Here is an 11,424-nt window from a genome sequence, read left to right on the forward strand (position 1 = left end):
CCACAACAAGAAATTATCTAGCCCAAAATGTCAATACTGCTGAGGTTGAGAAACCCTGGACTCAAAGCCTGTGCTTTTGCCCAATGGGGTGGGAGGGGTGAGGGGGAATGGAGAGTTAGCAGAACAAAATGGACATGGGCCTACTCCGAGGGTCTTGGATAAGAAGGGAATGAGACTTCCACTGTAAGGATAATGGATAATGGGGGCAGCTGGTGAGGTTCCTCTTTCTTCCAAGCTTGGCCAAGGCCCTGCTCAGTTTCTCCCAACCTTGCCAAGTCAGTCCTGGGACTTAACACTAAGCTTGTCCTGGAATGACCCTGACTCCCTGCTCAGGGCTGGGGTAAAAATATTTACCTGGGTCTTCCTGCAGGACTTCCCAGCCAAAGCCTCTGGTTTCTGGGATCAGTGCATTCCACTTGCAGTCTCTGGGAGGCTCCACATTAGCACGCCTGCTGTGGAGGGTGAGAGTGTAAATAAAAAAAGGGCCAGGTGGCATCTAAGTTATAAGTGGAGTGAATGGGTGAAGCCAAGAGAGTCCCATTAGCTAGTCCCAGTGTGGGAAGGAATAAGGCAACTTGAGTAGGGAGTAGGGGGCAAATGGCCTGCGGAGCAGGTTTCTGGCCCCAGGAAGCGTTCTTTCCATGGCTATTCCTCTCCTCTAGGTTTGGTTTGCAGCTTCCCTGGACCTTTCCCAGTACCATTCCTGGAGCACCCACACACCCAGCCAGCCACCATTCTGAGCCTCCCCAATACTGGCCTCCTTCTAGACCTGGGAAGGCGGGTATGAGCTGAGTGTGAACTGGCTGTGCAGACAGGAAATACCGCTCGTTCCAAGCTCAGACCTCTGAAGAGCTAAACAGCAGATGGGGGGTTGGAGGGGGGGAGATAGTCTTGGAGTGAAAGAGGAAAGAACATACAAGCAGGTCCCCCATATTTGGGGTTCCATCTCCTGTCTTTCCTGAAGACCCAGGAGGGTTGGGGCGGAGGTAGAGTGGGGGGTGGGGTGGGGATAAGGGGATGGAGGAGGGCAGGCCAGGAGGAGGATGTGGTAACAGCTGATTCGTCCCCTGAGGTCACACTTTCCAGCAATCAGCTGTTACTGGGGTGGAAGGCAGGAAGTTTCCTTAAAGGCACATTGTTCTGAACACAGGCTGGGAATTCTGGAGTTCCTAGGAACCACAGCAATTACTTGGTGGAGCCTGTATTTGATACAGAGGAACTGTCTCTCACCCCAGGCTGATCCTTTTCGGTATCCTCATACTCAACTGGGAGTCTATGGAAAAGTCACGGATCCTGTCTACACGTTCCTCTTTTTTGGAACGGGGCGGGGGTGGGGGTGATAAATTGCGATGCGTCCCAGACTTGGCCCTTTAAAAAAGCGGTTTAGCAGCTTTTGCCAAGTCATTGGGTTCCTCTTCGTTTTGCCCATCCCCCGCCCCTCTAGGCTCTGATTGGCCCCTGGGGAAAGGGGCAGCCTCCCCATTGGTCTCTACCTTTGAAATCTCTTCCTAAGTAGGCCCGAGTCAGTGAAAGGCTTCTGGAGGGCGGGACAGAATAGGGGTATTAGGCGGAGGATGGGGTTACTTACCAGTTGACACTCTGGCAAGACCCATCCCCTAGTTTCCCACCACCAGTCTTGCTTCTACCCTCAAGTGAGGACTGTACTATGAATCTTTTGTTAGGAAGCTGCTGCTTGAGAGGCTCTGCCTCTATGCGACTGGGACGAGACCTACTCGAAAAATCTCCTGATTAGTAAGAGCCGCCAGGAGAGGAGGACTAGATCTCTCCAGTGAAAGCTGGGACCAGGAGAGGTGGACAGTTTTCCCTCCCCCAAAAGCCCTCAAGAGTCCTCATCCAAAGGAAGAGTCTGCTGCCCGGGAGGCTGATTTCCACCTTCAGTTCTACCCACTCCTGCTTCGCCTGCTCCACCTTTCCCTAAAGAACTATCGCCTCATACGCAGAGGTCAGCGAATCCATTTTGGGGTAGTGTAAAACAAGCACGCACGGCCCAAAAAAGGAGGGGCTGTAGCCCTTTAAGGACTTCGCCAGGATGGATTCGGAGAGGAGTTTAAAAATGCCAACTCACAGAGCGCGCTGGATTCTGGGAACGAGGTGCCAGACCGAGAACTACATTGACCAGTGTGCAACGCAAACACACACGCCTTTACTTCCTTTTGCTCTTTAGGACTCTGGTTTGACGTAGCGCTCCTCAAAGCAAGCTGCCTTAGGCTTATGGCTCAGCCACACCCTTTCACCTATTGGTGAGCTCGTGAGTTGGTGGGCGTGGCCTAGCGCAGCTCACCCAGGCAAAGGGGTGGCCTCCTTGCCAATCAGAGCTAAGACGGCCGGAGAGGCGGGACCTGGGCGAAGTGCTGGCGCCCCAGAGTGGGTGTGGTCACGCTGCCCAGCAGTGGGCGGTGATTGGCCCTGGGCGGTGCAATCGCAGCTTGTGCGTCACGACGCCGCCAGCTGATCGGAGCCTGGAGCCGGTGTGTGCTGGGCGCAGGGAAGACACAGCGCCGCCGGCCGTGGGGGACGGACGCACTGATTTGCTCCCCTACCCTCAGCAGCCCCCCCACCCAGCACCAGGTGGGTGTGAGCTGGGGTCTCCGCCGCACAGGAGGGAACCGTGCTAACAGGGTAACGGGGGAAAGTAGGGTCCTGGTGGCCACACCCTGCCCTTCCGGGGGAGGGGAGAGGGGGCGGCGGGGGTAGGGGAGCTTTGGGGCAGAGGGGCCTGAACTGACTGGAGTAGTGTGGCAGGAGGTTTAAAGAAGGAGCCAGGACAGCAGTAGTGGCGGAAGGTTTTGCAGAGTGGCTAAAAGGGAGACGAGGGGCTGGAGGGCTGGGGGCAGCTAACCTGGGCGCCCCCTGGTCAAAGGATATGAGAACTGGCCTTCTAGCTTGCGGAGGGTTTGGACGCGGCGGGTAGTGAGGAGGTAGTTTTCCTTTACTGGCAGTCAGTGGGTCAGGGCCAATTGAGCGCCCTGGCAGGGAAGGGGTCTCTGGGCGGGCCGGCCCCTCCTCTCGTTCCCTCCAGGGGATGTTATGTAAGGGGGGAGGGGAGAGGAGTAGGGGGCGGCGGTGCGGGGGCCTTATGCAACCCAAAGGTTAGGGTTTCACCGCGGTTGGTGGGGGAAGCGGGCTGGAGGAGGACCTGGAAACTCTAACCCCCCCTCCCCAGCCTAACTGGCCGTCTTGGGCCCAGAGAAGGTCACCTCTGCACCTCCCCCCAGCATGTCCGGTTGTGGGGCCCCTAGCCCAGGCCTGGCCCTGACCGCCTGGGAAGCCGGCTGACTGGGTGGGGCGCCTGGGTTAGTCATCACTGGGCTCCCTCTCTCCCCACCTCTCGGCCAACTCTTGGCCCCTCCCTATGGCCTCTCGCTAGGCTATCGCCCCCACCTCCCTCCGGCCCTAGTTACAGCCTCCAACTCATTTGGCCTGTCATCCTGGCTGTCAGACTGGGCTAGGAATTGTCAGGGTGCCAAAGGGTTGATGGAGCAGCTGGTCAGAGGGTCAGTGCCCTGGGCCCACCCCGCCCTGCAGCCAAGGGCACCTGCTTGGCACAGACTCTGAGCAGCCGCTGAGTCCTATGGGCTGAACAGAGCTGGCTCAGACAGAGGAGAGTGGGAAGGAGTTGGACTGGTCACCTGGGGGAAGGAAGATACCACAAAGTTCATGTCTCCCAAGAGGGTTTTGTAATTTGAAAACCTCCCACCCCCACCCTAGTCTTTCTTATCCTCTGAGTATAGAAGTCTGAAAGCAAGACCGCCTTGGCCGCTCACACTGGCATGGGCCATGCCCTTGGACTGAGTGTCAGCACAGACCCGCCCTCCCCAGCTCACAGCCCTCTAGCCTGCCACGCCCCCAGCCCCCTCCCTGGGCCATGCTGCAGGGCCCGGCTTTTCCTGCTGATTCATGCGTTGGAACTGTGGGGGCGGGGCTTGGAACTTGGAACAAAGTTCAGACATGGAGGGGCCGGCAGACAGCCTGGAATTCATACCAGATGTACCCGGAATGCGCAAGCGGAATGCCTGGCATTTGAGAGTCTTGGGGAAGCTGCCCATCCACCCTGCCCATACTTCCCTCCCCTCCAGCCTTTGGTCCCCTGTCCTCTCCTCACAGTCCCTGGAGCCTCTGCTGACCTTCCAAACGCTTCCTTACTCTTCCCCAGATGTAGGCCCCCAAAACTCTTCTAGCTGAACTCTTTGGGAACAAGTCAGTTGGGCTGAGCACTGAACTCACATTTTTGGACCTAAGGTACAACTTCTCACCAAGTACCTGGGCGATTGGTGGGACGTGTCCAAGGTTGTAAGTCCTGCCCTCTCTGAATGCTGAAGAGGAGGGGCCCTCCGTGGGTAGCTGAGGCAAGGGGTGGGCGGTGGGGTGAGAGCAGGCCTGGGTCTCTACAGCCTTCAGTTCTGGAAAGAGGTGCAAGGAGGTATGTTTAGAGCTGCCTCTTGCTTCTCACTGAAGTTAACCGCTCCTGCAGGCCCAAGTCAAAGCCAAGAACCCTTTGTTACAAGGTTGAGCATCTGTTGGAGCTGGACTTTGATGCCAGTGGGACAGTGTCCCTGTGACATGGCCCTGCTCAGATCCTTCCCATTTTTCTTCCCTTTCCTTTTAGGAGCCTGTCCCTCCCACATCCTCAACTGGCTGAGCCGCAGTAGTTCTTCAGTGGCAAGCTTTATGTCCTGACCCAGCTAAAGCTGCCAGTTGAAGAACTGTTGCCCTCTGCCCCTGGCTTCAAGGAGGAGGAGGAAGAGGAGAAGGAGCTGCTTTCCCCCTCATCTGGAAGGTGACGGAACTGGGGCTGGGAAGGTCAGAACAGCGGGAGTGGTGATGCCTTTTGGAAAAGGGAACCTTGTTCAGTTGGAGACCCTTCAGCCAGATTGGCCCAGCAAGAGAGAACAGTTGTAGATTAGAGACCCTCGTTGGGTTGGGGATTAGATGGCTGTGACTACCCAAGGTTAGTTGGTCTACATGAGTGTGTAACAAAGGGAAGACAATGGGAGCAAAGAAAACTGGCAACACCTTTACTCAGATGTCTTTCTTGACCCTCCTTCCTGTCTCCCTTTCTTTCCTACTGCCTTTCCAGGTGAGGTCCAAAGTAAATTTCATCTTCAGGGAAGAGCTCATACTGAAACTCCCATCTGAGTAGTCAACCCCATGCTCTTAGCTTTCCCTGTATTTCCTCAGACTGGCCTGGACTCCAGTTACAGGGATAAATCACCTATATGTGGGACCCTTGGGCCTCTTGTCTCAGCTTCAACACCTGTGAGATGCAGAATCATACAGTTGAATGTGCAGGAGGGAATCAGAAGCCTACTGTGCAGACTCAGAGCCCGGGCTCTCCTCTCCCTGTGGGTGGGAACAAAACAGCTTTTCATATAAGCTGTTGCCCCTCCCCCCATCCCTAACCAACACAACCCCAGGAGCTGGGGGCAGGCGGAGGATTAGAGGGAGGGGGCTAGAGTTAGACCAGGGCTAAGGGCTGGAGGAGCTCAGTCTCTACATTGACTTCCCACCATGCAAAGGTGGCCCCAGGTTTCCTCTGCCACCCAAAACAGAACTGCAGCCCCTGATGGGGTTCCAACTGCTGTTCCTCTGTTTCTTCTCTCACTTTACCTTCCAGGATAATTTGTGAGACTCAGCTCAGGCTTACGAGGCAGGAAATTCTCTCCAGCAACCAGGCGAGATGGGTTGTGAGATGTGACCCCCTCTGGGGAATCAAGCTGTGTAAACCTAGCACCCCTGGCTCCTGATGCCATGTAACTCTTGGGGCTCAGGCTCTGGTGTGGTTCAACCGTGGCCCAGCCTCCCTGCCTGAAGGTGGGCAAATTCAGGGGCTGCAGAAAGCTGTCCCGCTGTGGGGCACAAGATGTACAGGTAGCTGGGTCCTTTTCTCCATTTATGAGAGAGATTTAGGGGAGAGTAGATCATTGAACCCACCCTTCTGCAGCCTAGGCTGGATGTGTGTGGGACTGCGGCGGAGGGGGTGGGTAGACTGGGTCCACTCATAGGCTGCAACAAAGATTGTTCTGTCCCTGGACATTGCTTCCGTCCTTTCTTCCCCTCTCCGCTTCACTGGCCACAGTGTCTCCCTCCAGCCCTGGGTCTGTGGCTCTGCCATCCTCACCCGTCATGGAGCAGAGATGAGGAAGAGCAGCCTGGGAACACAGAGGCAGGCAGAAGACCAGTGAAGGACCAGGCCCGGAGAGCACAGGGTCCTGTCTGGGCACCCCGCAGAGGGGACCCATAAAGGCCAGGAGCACCCCAGGAGGAGGGAGGACGGCCAGCCTCCATCAAGAACAAGCTCCCGGCCACTGGCTTCATTCACTATTTCTCTCCAGTGTCACTACCTCCCTGAGATATGAGACTGTGTTAAAATGTCCTGTCGCTTCATCCTCTTACTTCTACTCCCTACCCTATAGAGTGATATAAAGCAGCCTCAAGGAGCAAGAACCAGCTGTGAAAGGACATATGTAGGGAATTCATAGAAGAAATTCAAATGGATAAAACCATGAAAAACAATGTGTGCTTCATTAGTAATTAAAGAAAGACAAGCATAGCTGAAAGCATTTTTCCCTCGGCAAACTATATTTTAAAAAATAAAAAAAGGAAGACCCAGTATCGGCAAAGGAGCACTAAAATAACACTCCCATACCTTGCATATGGGGGTGTGAATTGGTATAGCCTTCCTGGATGTCAGTTTGGTAGTATGTGTCAAACACTCTAAAAGTGTCCATCGCCTTTGACCTAGTGATTCTACACTTGGGAATTTATCCTAAGAAAACCATTAAAGATTCAGTTACAAGATGCTCACCCCAGCATTGCAATAGAAAAAATGAGAAGCAGTTGTCTGATTGGGAATTCACTTCTTCTTTGCTGTAATGAAAATTTGCAATGGGGGATTGCTTAAGTAAATCATTGTATATCCATCCAGATGGTGGAGTACTGCACAGCCATTAGAAGTCATGTAGAAGAACATTTGACTGGAAAGAAAAATGCTCTTTGAATATTAAAAAGGTTATGAAAATAGTGTCTATTATGTGATCTCAATTTTTTTTTAATATGGGTATATTCTTGTATATATAAAACAGATAAAGACTAAGGACATAACTCTTAAATGTTAATGATAGTGATTATCTTTGGATGGTGGAACAAAATCATTGTGATTTTCCTCTTTGGCTTTTCTATTTTAAAATTTTCTACATTGTGTATGGTTCTCATATAATAAATAAAATTTGAAAGAATCAGTGTAATTGTTTTAAAAACTTGGAGAGGTGGGTGTGGAGGAATGAAGGGATGCCCCTAACCCTTTGGACGAAATGGGGTTTTGGTGAAGAAAAGGGGTTGTGAGAATGTGAAGAACTTCATTCTCCAGGAGTAAGTAGCTGGAATCTACCCTCTCCACCTACGAGAAACAGCTCTCTGAATTGCTGGCTTTCAGCCAGCTGAAGAGGTGTGGTGTGGAGTAAGGAAAACAGTAAAAACCTGTCACTCTTCAGGAGATGGAAGGTGGGGGCGTCGGGGAAGATTTTATCTCCAGGCTGAAAGGTTCTAGAATCCTATCAGTCTTTGATTTTCTCTTTGATTCTGCCCCAACCTGGAGGTGACCCTGCGTGACCTCTCCTTGCCACCTCAGATTGGAAGAGAGAATTCTATTCACCTAACTTGTACCAAGCCCTGGGGGGAGGGGTGCTTTTCAAGACTTGAGCGCTAAGTGGTCTCTTTTTCCCTCCCCTCCTAATAGCAAGGGTCGTCTGTAGGGCCCCCAAAAGCGGTTGGGGGGAGGAGTCCCCAGCGGGTCGCTTCTCCAAAATGGGAGCTGTTGTTCCATTTGAAGGCACTGTGTAAGGGGACAGGACTATTGGGATTAATAGGGTTGCCATGATGTGTTAAAGGTCTGGAAACCTCGCAAAGTGGAAAGGGTGGCTCGAAGGAAATGAGGTACCCCCACAGTTGAGACGGGTTGGGGGTGATGTGGGGCAGTGCGGTGGCGATGTTTAAGCAAGTGGGAGTGGGTGTGCGCTGGCCTCTACCTTCAGGTCGGTGAGGGTGCCAAGAGTGGGATGACCAGCAGGTGAAAGGTTAGTATAGGGAAGAGGAGGTGAAAGACAATGGGGCGGGGCCTCTGGGGGTGTCAGGTGAGTTTAGCGACCTATTTCGGGAGTTCCGAAGGGTTTGGGACACAGGAGTTGGGGAAGAACCCTGTCGACAGCCTGGAAGTCCCCCTGAGCTCCGTTGCAAGGCGTGGTCCTCAGGAGCCCCCAACCCGCCACCCACCCTAGGGCGGGACAGGATCTGTTGGCTGTAGCTCCGGGGCGTGGCTCCCCGGCTGCTCCAATCACCACCTAGCCGAGTGATGGGGGCGTGGTCGAAGCCTAGAAAAGTTAAAGCGGATTCCAAAGGCGCGGTGGGCTGGGGAAGTCAAAGACCCGTTCTTGCGCGAAAACCAACTCACAGCCCCCGCAGCTGACATTGGGTGCGTCCCAGCTGAGAGCGCCGGCGCCCAAGGGACTAAATCGGACCTGCCAGGCCATGTGGGGGCTCCTTGTGACCGGCGCCTCCTTCGCTGCCTTCCGGGGGCTGCACTGGGCGCTGCAGCTGCTGCCCACGCCGGGATCTGCTGCCCAGGACCGTTGGAAGTGGCGGAACATCTGTGTCTCCCTGGTGCACAGCCTGCTCACAGGGGTCGGGGCGCTGCTCGGGTGCGGGGCTTAGAGGTTCGGGAGGCACCGGGGTGAGGGGGAGCGGTCGAAAGTTGAGATTAAAAGACCCATACGGGCACCTTCAAGAATCGAAGCAGGACCTTACACAACCCTTTTTCCTTTTCCTTTTCCTTTTCCTTTTCCTTTTCCTTTTCCTTTTCCTTTTCCCTTTCCCTTTCCTTTTCCTTTTCCTTTTCCTTTTCCTTTTCCTTTTTCTTCTCCTTCTTCTCTTCTCTTCTCTTCTCTTCTCTTTCCTTTTCTTTTCTTTCCAAGTAGGCTTCACTCCCTCGAAGCGGGACCTTGAAAGTCTGACACTGGGTGGGGGCTGTGAATGGGTGGGTGAGCGTGCACAGCGGGAGAATGGGGTCTGAGTCTGCACGATGCCGACTATGGTCCCCCATCTCCTACAGGCTCTCGCTGTACCCTCAGATGGCTGCCGACCCGATTCACGGCCACCCGTTCTGGGCCCTGGTGCTGGTGGCTGTGTCCGTGGGTGAGTCTGCAGGGAAGGTTGGGCAGGCTTGGTGGGGAACAACCTTCCGATGGTAATTCCAGGTCCCCAGGGGTCAAATGTTTCTGGCAGATTTGCTAAAGGAAACTAAAGACCTGGAAAAAGGAGGGGATGAAGATTCCTCTCCAGGAGGTACAACAACTTGGGGAGGCCTAATGGTCCTCCCCCTCATACCATGCCCATAGGTTATTTCTTGGCGGATGGAGCTGACATGCTGTACAACCAGACCTTGGGCCAGGCCTGGGAACTTCTCTGTCATCATTTGGTGGTGAGACTTGGGGAAAGGGAGACAGAAAGGGTGGTATGCTCGGGGTGGGGGCCCCCAATCTCTCTTCAGGTTTCTGTCCAGTGACTTTCCAGAGTCTCTGACCCTGTTGGGGCTTGATCCTCCCAACTTTGGGCTGGTTTGGGGGGAGAGGATTGACTGCTAGCCACAGCTGGAGTCTGAGCACTGCCTAGGTAGCTTGGATTCCCTCAGGTGGCTCATAGATTGCAGAAATGTTGAATAGGGAGATTTTCTGAGAAGGGGGAGTCCCAGTACAGGGAGTGGGGATGGGACATCAAAACCCAGGATTGGAAATCGGGGCGGGGTGGGGGTATACTGTGCAGACGCTGCTGCTGCCCCAGGGGAGACAACCTCTGGGCCGAGGGTTATTATGGAAGAGTTATTTTAATGCCATTTAGGCCCCCAACGTACGGGTAAGCCTAAAGGGCAGGTTTTTGATAGCATACCACAAAATGCTTAGAAGCCCCTGTCTTAGGGACTGAGATGTTGGCAATGATGGTCAGCAGTTCCTGGAAGGTCCTCTGACCTCTGACCCCTGTTCCCTAGGTAGTGAGCTGCCTCAGCACCGCCATTCTCTCCAGCCACTATGTAGGCCTCTCTATGGTGTCTTTGCTCCTGGAGCTGAACTCTGCCTGCCTGCACCTACGAAAATTGCTGCTGCTTTCCCACCAGGCCCCATCCCTGGCCTTCAGCATGGCCAGCTGGGCCACCCTGGCCACCCTGGCCCTCTTCCGCCTGGTGCCTCTGGGGTGGATAAGTCTGTGGCTGATCCGGCAGCAACACCAGGTGCCTCCTGCTCTGGTCATCCTTGGTGGAACTGGACTGGTGACTGTGGGTGCCATGAGCGTCATACTGGGTGTCCGTATTTTGGTCAGTGATGTCCTACGGTCTCGGCACCACCCGCCCATCCCTGGGCACAAGGAAACCAGGGACACAAGGAGATGTTGTGATGGTGAGCTTGTCACCAGGGATGGTTCCATTCTCAGCCTGAAAGACTAGAGAGAAGCGTCAGGCTCCTCTCCAGCCAGTCCTGGGGGAGACATGGCCAGGACAAGGACATGGTGGTCTACAGTGCACTGTCCCTCGATGGGGTAAGGACCGAAAGGAATTTTCAGTATCTCAATTCCTTTTCCGGCTAACTCACACCCCTCCCCATTCCTAGGATCTAAGAAGAAATGCTGATGCTCATGATGGGTGGGAAACCGGGATCCTGGGCTATTGTTCACTGAATCCCATCATCAGATGACCGCTTCGTCCAGCAGACTAACTCAAGAGGTACAGCCAGTTCTACCAATAAGAGGTGGCAGGAGGCATGAAGCTAAATGAAACTACCAATGAAATCCTTTGCTTTAGCATGGGAACAGGTGAAGAAAGGTGAGGTCCTGTTAGGATCAGAGAGATCTGGCATAGAGGGGGTGGGGTCAGAGGAAGAAAGACCTCAACTGTGACCAAATTCTAGCAATGGGAGGAGGCCACACAGGTGCTATCAGTAGCCAGTGGGGGTGGACATAATAGTCACCAAGAGACAGAAGAACTGGGCCACTACAATTGCTGCTGACATTTCTGGTTCTCAAAGCCACACTACTGTGTTTGTACTTAATGTTAGTTCTACTGCCTTAAAAAAAAAATTTTTTTAAGAGAGAGAGAGAGTGTGGGGGAGGGGCATAGAGAGAATATTTTTGTAATGTTTCTGTATTTTGAGAGAGTGCATGCAAGCAGGGGAGGGGCAGAGAGAGAAGGAGAGAGAGAGGATCTCAAGCAGGTTCCGTGCTGCCAGCACAGAGCCTGATGTAAGCCTCCATCTCACAAACCGTGAGATCACAAGCAGAGCTGAAATCCAAGAGTCCGACGCTTAGCTGACTGAGCCACCCAGGCACTGAGAGAGAGAAAGAGAGAGAGAGAGAGAGAGAGAG

General features: G+C 53.8%; 1 protein-coding gene and 1 long non-coding RNA gene across 2 annotated transcripts; both read left to right on the top strand.

The window, feature by feature from the left end:
• Positions 1–1,585: 1,585 nt before the first annotated feature.
• On the top strand, positions 1,586–7,041 carry LOC122207008. The gene is made up of 2 exons (XR_006196642.1): positions 1,586–2,589; positions 4,628–7,041. It is a non-coding gene; the product is annotated as an uncharacterized LOC122207008 (long non-coding RNA).
• A 1,383-nt stretch (positions 7,042–8,424) lies between these two features.
• TLCD2 (TLC domain containing 2) lies at positions 8,425–11,091 on the top strand. The gene is made up of 4 exons (XM_042916350.1): positions 8,425–8,714; positions 9,125–9,207; positions 9,411–9,493; positions 10,058–11,091. The coding sequence occupies exons 1-4, from the start codon at positions 8,545–8,547 to the stop codon at positions 10,508–10,510; spliced, it is 789 nt and encodes a 262-aa protein (XP_042772284.1). The 5' UTR covers positions 8,425–8,544; the 3' UTR covers positions 10,511–11,091.
• The last annotated feature ends 333 nt before the right edge of the window (positions 11,092–11,424 follow it).

Source organism: Panthera leo, chromosome E1 (assembly GCF_018350215.1).
Source record: "Panthera leo isolate Ple1 chromosome E1, P.leo_Ple1_pat1.1, whole genome shotgun sequence".
Classification (NCBI taxonomy): Eukaryota; Metazoa; Chordata; class Mammalia; order Carnivora; family Felidae; genus Panthera; species Panthera leo.

Coding starts and splice junctions, on each gene's coding strand:
- TLCD2 (XM_042916350.1), top strand. CDS start 8,545: ATGTGGGGGCTCCTTGTGACCGGCGCCTCCTTCGCTGCCTTCCGGGGG. Junction 9,208..9,410: donor GCTGGTGGCTGTGTCCGTGG/GTGAGTCTGCAG, acceptor CCATGCCCATAG/GTTATTTCTTGGCGGATGGA. Junction 9,494..10,057: donor TTCTCTGTCATCATTTGGTG/GTGAGACTTGGG, acceptor CCTGTTCCCTAG/GTAGTGAGCTGCCTCAGCAC.